General features: G+C 42.0%; 1 protein-coding gene across 1 annotated transcript in view; it reads right to left on the bottom strand.

Annotated features, from left to right (window-relative positions):
• Positions 1-12,581, bottom strand: part of CSTF3 (cleavage stimulation factor subunit 3) — a 39,709-nt gene that overhangs the window by 12,278 nt on the left and 14,850 nt on the right. The window contains exons 4-8 of the mRNA XM_072337187.1: positions 2,635-2,667; positions 2,165-2,262; positions 723-789; positions 591-625; positions 342-468 (exon numbers count right to left, since the gene is read on the bottom strand). Coding sequence (XP_072193288.1) covers positions 342-468; positions 591-625; positions 723-789; positions 2,165-2,262; positions 2,635-2,667 — 360 coding nt within the window. The remainder of the gene's footprint in view (positions 1-341; positions 469-590; positions 626-722; positions 790-2,164; positions 2,263-2,634; positions 2,668-12,581) is intronic.

The raw sequence follows: 12,581 nt of genomic DNA on the forward strand, positions 1-12,581 counted from the left end.
CGCCGTTTTACCCACCATGCATTAACAGTGCTTAGTGTGAAAGCAGTTCCACTGGAAGGGCCCTTCAGAGTTCACCAAGTCAATATCCTGACCACCTCAGGGCTGACCAACAGTTACAGCATCTTACCGAGGGCATTATCTGCACACTGAGAGGCACGGGGCACCAGCCACCTCGCCAGGAAACAGGTGTCCAGGGTCTGACCACCCTCATGGTACAGAAATGCCTCTTTGCAGAGTACCTGTCATCTCTTACACCTAATTTAGCAGGCCCAGTTTTGGGCACCGTACTTGATTATAAGATTATTATGTTTTTAAGTCACAAGTGTTAAGCTTTTGATTACCTCTTCGTATTTGTTATAATCTCTCCAGAGCTGTTCTATGTTAATCATTGGATTCACACATCCACGCTGGTACACCCTACGGACAGCTGTTATCCTCTGGTTTTCTGCATAAGATCCTACAGCTTCTCTAAATATTGGGGAGAGAGATTAATGTCAGCTGTTACAGACCAGAACCAGCACAAATGTCAACGTGATATTAACTTACCACCACCGCCAACAACGAAGAAACAAATCTTTCAAGGTACTTACACGCCCTTCAAAAAATTGATGTAATCCACCCAGATCTATGCAAGAGAAAGATATCACATAGAATGAAATCAGTTGTTAACCGTACTTGACATCAACTTAGAAATAAGATGTGTTTTCATAGAAGAAACCTACCTGGTATGACATGATTTCCATGCCAATCTTATCCAGAGCAAAATCATATGCCTGAGCCATTTTTTCTCTGAGGAAAAGAACAGACCACAAAGACCAAAGAGCAATTCTTCAGTATTTTAAAGAACTCTTTACTCTGCGTTCTTTTGTGCAGCAAAGTCTAAGCAAACCTTGAGGAATGAAAAGCATCGCCCACCAGGTGAGAGCACAACTTTGCATGGGGACATCTTTCAATTCTGCATTTGCATTTTTGTTTAAGAGAAAGTTGCTTGCATTTATTGGTGGCAATGCAGTGTATTAACAGTTTCCGAGATCCCCCCTCCTTCAGCATCCAAGCGCACAAGCTCCTAGCTGCCAGATGTACCCGTTGCTTCCTTTCCTCTCTCAGAAACTCCCAAACCTTGTAATTCTCTACCAACATCAAACCCGGGGCAATGAGGAGTAGCTCCACATGTGGAACTCAGCCAGGATCTTCCATGACATCTCCCACCCACCTCAAAATCAAAGCGTTTTACCCCACATTGAAGATGTTCAGAGGATTTTTTTCCCTGCCCAATTTCCAATTAGAAAATAACTTTTACGCTTCAACTATCTTTTGTTCCCTTTCCTCAAATATTTTTTTGTTATTTCTCCACTTTTTTTGTTCATGTTATCAGGGAAAACAGAGGACAGTTAAACGGGAAAAAAGATCCGGGGTGGAAGGGGAAAATACTTGTTTAATATTGTTTCTAAAAGTTAAAAAAATCTATTTGTTTTCATTAGTGGGTCAGTGAGCATCCGCACCATTGTAGGATACAGAGACTATGGTGGGCTGGGAGAGAAACAGTTCCTAGAGTGCTGAAAGGTACTGATACTTCTTGAAACCTCAAGCAGGAAGAACAGTGTTGGACTGTGCAGGGGATAATAAATGAGTAAAATGCAGTAAAGGATAAGAGATGTAAATTAACAGACCCCCAAATTTTGACACCTTGATTGATTTATTTTTTTAATGCTCCTTTTCCAAGCTTACTCTAATCAATGATTCATTTCTACTGTTCAAACGTAGCACCCCAACTGGAAGCAATGTGCAACGCTGTGGAGACCCTAAACAGGGCAGAGAAGAAGGGGGAGCACAGAGAAGACCGTGACTGAGGAAGAGGCGTATTTCAGGTTAGCCCAAGAGCCAGCCTCGGGTGCAGGGGAATGCACGGCTGCCCCAGCTGCTGTCCCAGCTGCTGTCCCACCTCTCCCCCCAGACCCAGACCGAGAAGTAATTTCACTCAGCAATCTCAATTAAAGAAGGTGTTTCCAAAATGCAGATTATACAGCATTACCCACAAACCCTGCTCTATCACCAAGTTTCCCGACAGGTTTAGCACACACAGGCTTCCCTCATCCCCCACCCCTCCAAAATTAAGTGAAGATTCATATAACACGAATAATTCAGAGCAATGCTGTCAACTTACTTGTAACTAGGCAGCTTCCCCTTGGTTTCACGTACATAGGAAAGGTAACATTTCCATAAATCAATGTGTAAAACCTTCATAAGGCATCGCTGAAATAACTGTTCAATACATCAAGAAGACGTGATCAGGATTCCAAAAAATATTCAGCTTCTACTTTTAACACTATGCACTATGAAATAGAACCTTTGCTTTTACAATTGAAATCTGTAACAAACAATACGGCAAGCTACTCTTCCTATGACAAAAGCACATTTATGCTACGCAAAGAAACTGGAGAGAATTAAGCAGAGATTCCTCTGCTAACTTACTAATTCATATGCTTACAACAAGGTCTATGTTACTGATACTTCTTATCTGTATTAGGCAATAGCACATTCAATGGCAGCTCTTCTCCTTTTCAATCTGCGTTAGCCAAATCAGAACCCATTTGTTCTTGCTACAGTTATATGGCGTATATTAACAGGACTCACCTTTTCCACTTTGTCATAATTTTTTGCTTTAATCTACAGGGAAGCAGAAAAAAACAAATCACTTAGAAACTATTTCAGACCGGCAGGAATATATTCTGCATACAGTATTAAGCATTCCATTTTGGCTGTCAAAACTAATTAGTTTCTACCGTTACATAATCTTGCAAAAACACAATTAAGTACATCAAAACCTTGTACCTAACTTGGCTTTTTCAGAACGTTCTCCTATTTAGTGTTTGACATCCATTAGGGCCAAAATCCAGGTCTGAGTAAGCAAAGCTGCTTTCCTGTGCCCAGGTGTGGACACTCAGATGCAACCCCTTATTTTGGGGGACTTTGTTGTCTGAAGTGCACATACTGACTTATTTACCAAAGCCTCCAGAACAACATTTAGTAAATCCCCATTAAAATACCATGTTTACTTGAAGTAAGAGCTTAACTCATTTTATATTTGAACGCTTATTTCTCCAAGTGAACTCTGATACACCAAAGCCTAAGGCAGATGACACCAACAGGGCACAGGCTGAGACAGCCCCTAAGGAGCAGACTTCATTGCGCACAGGACACAGGGAAGTGTGAGACACGTGGGGAGCACACCCACACACAGCTCTCCACGTGCCTGTATTAGAGCCAGTTTTGCCGATGGGCACTCTGTGCACACTCTGAGGAAACCAGAAAATCCACACAGCTTATAAAAGACGCTTATCTGCTTTGAAAGAAAGAACCCTTCACAAAATGAGGACTTCCTATGTTGCACTGCATTTCTTTAAGCACCAAAATGCCCTTTACATTCCACTGCCCTTTGCTTAACTCTGGTGGGCAGCAGGAGGACGGTGGCCTCTGGCACTGTCCCATTCTCCTGCACTGTGGGATTAAACTATTGTGCTGCCTTGATATGATTGGCATTTTAAAGCATAAGAGAAATTGTAATGGAAGCTTTAGGAAACATGAACTACAGGGGGCCTACAGCCAATCTCTACTGCACAGCACAGCACAGCACATATCCTGCCTGGGATGATGCCTTCCCAGCTTCTCTGCTCTCTTGCTGGAGCCCTGGCTCCCCAGACCCCTCAGCACCGGTTCCCCACATCTCTCACTCTTGAACAAGATCAACTAAAAAAGAGGGAACTGAAGAGATTTTTGCTGACCTTGTGCCAGCAGCACTTTAAACCAGAGCAGCATCTTGCCTGGGTTTGAGTGATTTCACCAAGCCCCAGCTTGCAGGGATTTAAACCTCATTACCTCACACAAGTTACACACTCTTTCTGCAAGCTATTTGGCTGGGAGGTAGCTGATTATAGCAGTGACAGACTATGTTGCTCTGCAATAGCATGACTTGAAGCCAGGAGGTGAGCTAATGGGCATCCACATACAGGCACGCGTCTCATTTCTGCCTTCTCACAGCTTCTTGTGAGAACAGCACCACACTTCGGACTGATCTCAGCAACTTTAAGGCACCAGATAAGCACAGAGCAACCCCACTCCATTGTTTGCCAAAGCATTTTATTAGCATGTGGCAGCACTGTCACTGAGCACCACAAGACGGGGCAGAAGGAACACCTGCCAACCAGATCACGCCTGCACCCACAGAACTGACTTTCACCTCCAGACCTTGAAAATGTTTTGCTAAGAAAAATCAGTGTTCTCTACTTGCATGTGACTCAAAGAACAAAGCATTTTCCACGTGAGTTACCTGATATATGAAAAGCTTTCCCCACCCCGTCCTTGGACTTCAAGCCAGTGTTACATATTTGTTACTCATTTCTGACATCTAATCCACAGAAGTGGTTTGATGCCGATATCTGAAAACTCAGCTTGCTAGTGAGATGTTGGTGCCAATGGAGTGAAGAGGTTGGAGATTAACAGGATTTAAGCAAATGAAGAGCAAAGCAAGAGCGCTATTTGCCAAAGCTCACTGAGTGCATCCTGGCAAGCCACAGGGCTGAGGGCAGGGCAGCCTCCTCTCCTGAAGGGCATTGGTGGGCTTTCCCAACTCACCATTCCCACATCAGCATCCCACAGACACAGCACAGGGACACCTGAGGTGGGGCAAGCACACCTCCAGGCCTTCCCATTACAGATACAGGAACAGGCAGTGACTGAATGCAGAGCGGTGTTAAAGCACTGACACTAATGTCGTTAGTGGTACAAACAGCACAAAGCGAACGGTATGTCTCTACAACAGATTGTCATCGGAAAAAGTCAGTTTAAACGTGACTACCTGGCTATAATCAGATGCTCCTGCAGTAACACAACCTGAGGTAGCCTATGAGGATGAGAAATTCCACCTGTTTTGCTGAAAAAGTCATTTTAAATGTGACAGCCCAACAGAAAGGCTTAAGTCACCGCTGTGTCAGCTCTGTGCAAGATGAACGAACTCATATCAACACAGTCAGGTTTCTCCACAGAACACACTCCGTACTTCCCAACTATGAACTTCATAAACTTTCAAGGGGAAAATTCCATCCGTAAATGACATCACACTTCACTATTTAGAGGAGACTTTATGAAGGCGTATGTACTATGTAATGCTAAGAAAAGCAGGATGCTTTGGTTATCTGGAGACTTAAGACCATTTGCAGTCATCTAACAACACACCACACAAGACTAAACACACTTGCTGGTTTTATTTAACCTTCTTAATGTTTCCTGGCTTTCACCAAACTCCTAAGAAATGAAGGTTAGCATGTGGTCCTTATGGGCCAGCACAGCTTCTGCCATGGCACTCATTTTCTACAGACCTTGGGCTATTTCTGTATTTCAAATCCCCGCCCTTTTCCAGTGCCTATTATCTGAAGCAAAAATTGACATTCTCAAGCAGAAGACGCAATGTTCCCCCGTTGCTGGTCAGTGGGCCCCTGCCGCCAGCTGCCCTATCTGCCTCCCATGCACTGCTCTCCTCTGGCTTTGGCAGCTTCCTGGGAATCATGGCCTGAAGAGCAGCTCCAGCTATACCAAATGGACCACGACTGAATCCCTGTGTGCCGACCATTTGTCATTTTCCTTTCCTTTCAAACACTCAACTACCCACTGCCCAACCTGGCAAGATGTAATTAGGATCATCTCTATTCCTATTGTTTAAGCCAATGAACAAAACCCATAACCCCTTAAATCCAGCTATCACTTATTATCCCACAAACATTAGACAGCAAACATCAGTTTTCTATACTTCTGTTATATTTCTAGTCAAAGACAGGAAACCCAACTACTTCCAAATCTGGGACCTGAAAACAGATGCTGCAGAATCACAGACTGGCTGAGGTTAGAAGGTCCTCCTGCCCTGCTCAGCATGGACACCCTGCTCAGGTTGCCCAGGACCACATCCAGATGGCTTCTGAGTTATCTCTAAACACATCATCCACGTTAGTTTACACCTTGGTGCGGTTTGAATTTCACACACAGACGGATCTTTAGGACTACGACTTACCTCTACTTCCTTACAAAACATAATGGCCTCTTAGTTCTGCAGTGAGGACTCTGCTCATGTTAATCATTTGGAAAACAGGCAAAACTATTGGGCACCATTGTCAAAAACCCAGCCAGAGGCTGCACAGAAAGAATTATCTCATCACAACCAGCCATAAAACAAAATTCTGTGCATAACTGCATTAGATGATTTTTTAGTAGGAGAGCAGTTGTGAATTACAGACACCCATTCACTCAGCACCTCATTTCTAACGTCACGTACGTTTCTCTTTTCTCAGTCTGGATTAGGAAAATGAAGAAGCAACTTCTCAAGCGTATTTTCTCTTCCTTCCCACCTACTTCATTCTACAGCCGTCCTTCCATTTTGATTTAATGTTTTAATGCCCTTTAAAACAATTCTCATTCCTTCAAGCCCTGGACATGCTTTCAGATTTCCATTCGTGCTTCAGCACTAAACTCAACTCATGTTCTTAACTGTTCTCAACAAACTCATTCCCCTTACAGCAAGTATTTCTTATAGATTACTGTAACTCAGGCAAAGTGCAGCAACAGGCATTTGGAGCTCATGATGATGAACATGTTACACAAAAAAAGGACAGCTTCAGTTACCTGTCATTTCACTGCCCTACAGAACCGGCGTTTTAAAACTGCACACACAGAAAGGGGGGGTGAACAGGAACTGCTGCATCTCTAAAGGTCTCTTTTACCTGTTGGTTCTGTCTCAGTCTACTGAGCTGTTTTCTTTCCAGTACGGGCTTTGTTTTCTTAATCTATTTCCTCACATTCCATCACTGCAAAATCATGAAGAAGTTTCCTCTAGGAGCACAGTTAAGACAGCTGTCCTGAACAGAACCTGGTACTGGCACATAATCACAGCCATGCATCCCCAATTACTTTTTCTGTAATTGCTCATTATTTAGCATAAGCATTTCTCACAAGCCTATTTAAAAGCCAACAGACCACACAAACTCTCTAACAGACACCATCTCCTATTTGCAGTTATGCCATAATTTGGGAACTGCAAACAGGAAATCCTGACCATGTTATCACTACAGTTACTTCTATTTAAGATTCCTAGGAGAAACACTGATACATAATTCCTTCTTGCTCAGCCCATTTCCCCCCTTCTCCTTATCATCTTTTGCATTTAACAGCTTCACGTGGCCATTCTGCAATCCTACCCATTACAGTCAGGTTTAGTCACTGAGTATCATCCACATTGCTCTCCATGTTCTAAAACCTGCCCATAAAACTCCAGAAGCCTACTGACATACACATCTTAACTAGCAGAGCCAAGGCCTCATACTTGCATCAGTTTCATACTATCTGCTCAGCAGCACTCGAGAAAACAAGGACTTGCCTTATGTGTTTCAGTAACAGCAGCTAACTTGATGCTTCTAATCAACATAACATGAGACAGTGCAGTGTTCTTTCTTAGTTTGGTCTGTATTTTATTGTAGAACACTTTCATTTTCAGACCGTTAACATGAACAGATCTATCAGTCTCCTTATAGTGAAGTCAGCTACTCACAGAGCAGCAGTGCTTTTTTTTTTTTACCTAGTTTGCATTCTACAAATTGATAGGGCTCAATGACGAAATGTCCCAAGATAAAGACCCAATGCCTTATCTATTGGCTGGATCATTGAAGTTATAAAGTTGAATTAAATAGTAAGCATAAAACCAACATGTTTGGTCCACAGATTCCCCCCCCCCCCCCCCCCCTCAAAAACATAAGGTCAACCCCATGGCTGAGCTGCTTTTTGTTCTACAGCAGTGAAATGTTCCAACTGCAGGGAATCGGTGTATATTTCTAACGCAGGCAGCTGCCTTGATCAAAATCCTTTGTACATCTTTTACAAACAGAAGGAATTTCTCCACTTTCTCCTTTCTGAGGATACATCTGGTTATGAAAAGCGACATCCACAGTGTTCAAAAAGGGAATGTCTCTATTTGAAGTCAATTAATGATCCTAACACGTAGCACACAGACAACACTTTTCTAGTGTATTTACGCTCTCCCTCCACTTAAAGTTGGTGCTATGAAAGCTTTTCAAGTGGCTTCCCTTCTTCCTCCCTCCCCCCTTACACCTCAACTAAGGTGTTCTTAAAAACACTCCGTGCAGTTGTAAGATAAAAGCTTATCTAAGCCAATTGTATAACTGTCTTTACAGATTCATTGCCCTGCTCCTACTTGATATCCATCAGTACCGGATTAGCACAGAGGAGGGCTGCTCTGACTTCCAGTTTCAGTCAAATGAAAACATCGTGTTCTTACAGACATTTAACCCACAGCCAGGTAGGTGCACATACAGTTTATTTCACGAGGAAGATGAAGTGTGAAAGCCCATTATAAAAGCAGGACAGACACTTGTGGCCTACACAGTCTGGAAGAACAGACAACTGACATCACAGCTTCCACTGATCACAGAGAACAGATACCAGACGCTGGTGACATATATTCAAGCTAAACATGCTGCCCACACAAGAATAGTATGAAACACCTTCTAAGGTATTTCAAATCCAAACTTGATGGTAAGTTTAAATGGTGTAATCTGTAGTTTGCCCATAAACAAGAACGGCATGCATCAAAATAGATACAAATAGGCACAAGCATTAATGCATATTTTTACAGAGAATCCACTTAAAAGACTTACATAATCAGCTGACACAAAATCTTTGCTGAGGGGAGCCGAAGGACTTACTAGAATTAGCTGACTGCAAGCCAACAACTTTCAACTTTTATATGTAAGGCTACCTACACCAGAAGCTCTACACACAGAAACTGCATTATTCAGCTTACAGAACTCTTCAGTATGTCTTGATCCAGTAAGGAACTGAAAGGAATATTTGCACGGATAAATGCCTAGACTCATCAAAGAAAGGTTAATCTTGACTCCTAGGCTAGAACAAATTGCTATGTTGATAAAGACTGGATAGAAAATGCTTTCAGGTTGGATTTGCATTAAAGAATGCAAAACATCTGCCAGTTTCAAGCACTGAATTAAAAAAAAATAGTATAAAATGTCAGTTGAGTTGTTGCATCTAATTTACTGATGCACAGCTTAAATAAAACCACGGTAGGTTCTCCTTTGTTTTATTTGGATGGTTTAAACTGAGATGGCAGGAGTGGCATCTGATTTCACCTAAGCATACTGAGCCACAGAAACACCAAACTACCAGCATCTGTAGAGGTGACGTGTCATGAACACGATAGCTTAAGTGATCACCCTTATCACTGGCAGAAAATACTTGGCTAAGTAAAATACAGGGCACCTCAACAAAAACATAAGGTAAACTATCCAAATTGAGGAGACAGAGCTCAAATGCAGACACAGTTCTAAGAGAAGGAGGTGAGTTTCCTCTCACTCAAACCTTAGTGTCAGAGAAGATTGTGATTGCACTTATTTTTGGTGTATAGATCACGGATGTCTGTGGATCAGCTGACACTTGAGCAGAAAACTTGCAGCGAGTATAGATTGTAGCACAAAACTACTTGCATAACTGAAAAAAGATTAGGACTTAGGCAGCTTTTGGCAACTCTGCCAAAAACAAAACACAGATACAGTGCTGAATTCAAGCAGTTAGGGCAACTCGACATATAGTCAAGAATTCTATACGTTAGAGGAACAGAAGCACTCAGTATTAGCAACGAAATCATAGAATCATTAAGGTTGGAATGAGCACTGAGATCATCTAGTCCAACCATCAACCTAGGCAGTGCCTACCCTCTTCTTGAAAACTAGGGCTAGACTCCACCACCTCCCTGGGCAGCCTGTTCCAATACCTGTTCCAATACCTCACCACTCTAAGTGGAAATTTCTCCTAATGTCCAGCCTGAATGTCCCCTGGTGCAACTTAAGGCAACTGTCTCTTCTCCTACTGCTATTACCTGGGAGAAGGGGTCAACCCCAACGTCACTACAATCTCTCTTCAGGAAGCTGTAGAGTGCAATGAGGTCTCCCCTGAACCTATTCCCCAGGCTGAACAATCCCAGCTCCCTTGGCTGCTCCTCCTAAAAACTGTGTTTCAGTTGTGAAGCTTTTCCAAAAATGACAGACTGACAAGAGTTCATCACGCAGGTTTATGGCAACAATTCAGCAATGCAGTCTTCATTTCATTCAGAGCAATAAAAATAACCAAGCTGGATTGATTAAGAAATACTTGTATTTTTCTCATTTGGAAATTAAAAAAGCCAACCCTGCAGACTGATTGGATTTCTACAATTCCTGCATAATGAGAAATAAACATCACAAAACTCCTTCCTGGTGGGAAAACTGAACTTACGGAACATCAAAACTAAGAGAAAAGAAACTTACCTCCATCTGCTCTTAGTGCAAAAAGTACTTCTGCTCAATTAAACTGCCCATCAACTTTACTGTTCCACACTAATTCCTTCTTAATAGCTGTTTCTAACACAGAAAAAACGTGGTATCATTTTGTACTACTAACACTGTCACATTTACAAGAAATGCAAAGCATAAAACAGCATTTAGTTACAGCTAAACGTTGGAGAAATGAAACTTCAACCTTCCTCAGCAAATGCTACAATCGGTTCCTTGCTCTCGTTTACCACCATTGGAATTCTACCAAGGGCAAACACAGTGGAATACTCTAAGATTGTAAACAACTACTTATACTGCTCATCTCATGTACTCTTGTGCTGCATTCAGTGTTTAAACACACTAATAGCATTTCATAGTATTTCCCTGAGGATCACCAGCCAGGGGGTGGCAATAACCAACACTTACCAGGACCTCAATGCCTTTCCTTGTTTATTTTGGAAGGGACCAGGGACACTCTTTAAAATGTGTTGGTTCGCATCCATTCATTCTTTCAGTTAACTAGAGACCAAAAAGTCACGCGTTGGGAACCAAAGTACAGGGCACTTAGACAACAAAAGAGTAAGGCTGGCAGGGGCACGTATTTGTACTTGTGAAGATTCATGCCAGTATAAGAACGGTCCATTTGAGACTTGACATTCTGTCATACAAATTGTACTTTCTTTCCATTACTTTGTGTACAATTTGCAGAAAGTCACTGAACTTGAGGGATCTCAGGATAATTTTCAATTTCAAGGAAAGGTTAACCTGAATCCTGAACCATTTGTACCACATGCTGCATGCGAACTGCGCACCTATTCCAAATACAATATGATTAGTCTCCCCAGCAGCCACACAGATGCAGGAGCATAATTAAATGCTGTTAAGAGCACTAGATTCCTTCTGCAAAATGGAGGATATAGAGAGGTTTGTCAGAGATTAGTTTGGGAATTAAAATATTACTAATATATTATTCAATTTCTGTGCAGTCTTCCCTCCCCTCCCGACCCATCAAAAACAGAAGCATGCTTCTTCTTAAGTTCCAATTAAACCTCAACTGTCCAATGACAGCTTCTTCATAAGGATTCTTGGGACTTCCTTGTCACCTGAAGGGTGTGCTGTAAGGGCACACTGCGTGACACTTCCTACTGCAATAAGTGATAGAGGTGACAACTGTTATAGCAAATACGCTTCTAACTCTCCACTCTGAAAGCACAGCAAAATGCTTTTTGATGCACAGGGAGAGGAAAAGGAAGAATAACGCTCAGCTGCAATTTCAAGACCAAAAAAGTAAAGCAGGAAAAGCAGCTCAATTTTTCCCACTCATTTCCATAGCGCACCAACTTATGTTGTCGCACTGCACTGTCTGGAGTTGCATATCATATAAATCATTGACTTTTGAAATTCTAAGTATATTCAACTTTTTATTTTTAAATAACCTACGTTACCTGTAGCCAATCTGTACTGCTCTGCCCTTTTAGATTTCTTTTTTGTATGACAACAGGGAAAAAAGATTTATGGATGTTTGCTCTTTGACAAGGCATCTCCCTTTTTCTTCAGGAAAAGGGAACAAAGACTCAGCTGCAGCTGAGTTGTCCTTCCTGATAGGTCATGGTTCAAATACTTAAAACAGACTTAAGTTTTACATATAAAATGCAGCTTTGCTGAGCACAGCGAAGGTTATCCTCCTGCTGTTGCAGTCCAGACCCAGAAAGTACTACATCACATAACGAGACAAGTCATCTTTCTAGCTCCAATGCATGACTTCAAAAGTATTTGATAAATGAAATAACCAGTCTGCATGTTGTCGTTAAGTTTGTACTGCTTTAAAGCATGTACCAGTTCCTTTCTGGTTTCACACTTATTTCCCTGTTTTCTGTTTCACAAGCTAATGCAAACCATAGGGGATATGAAGAGAGCAAACTGCCCCCATTAGAAAGTCTTATGTAGTCATATTATAAAAACCAAACAAGGTAAGATGGCTGACCCATCATCACATGACTGAACTTTTAAAATCAGCTGATTGAAAGTTTGAATTAATTCATAAAGCCTATACAAATTAGATATAACCATAAGCTCCAGAACTGCCCTGCTGAAGCACAGCAAAGGTGAAAGCTTAAATAAAACCACCACAATCCCCATCAACTCTAGCTTTCCTCCCTTTGGTGGAAGTTGAGTATGTTTCAACTGTGAAGGTTTTCA

The sequence above is a fragment of the Excalfactoria chinensis genome, chromosome 5, assembly GCF_039878825.1.
Source record: "Excalfactoria chinensis isolate bCotChi1 chromosome 5, bCotChi1.hap2, whole genome shotgun sequence".
NCBI classification, from domain to species: Eukaryota; Metazoa; Chordata; class Aves; order Galliformes; family Phasianidae; genus Excalfactoria; species Excalfactoria chinensis.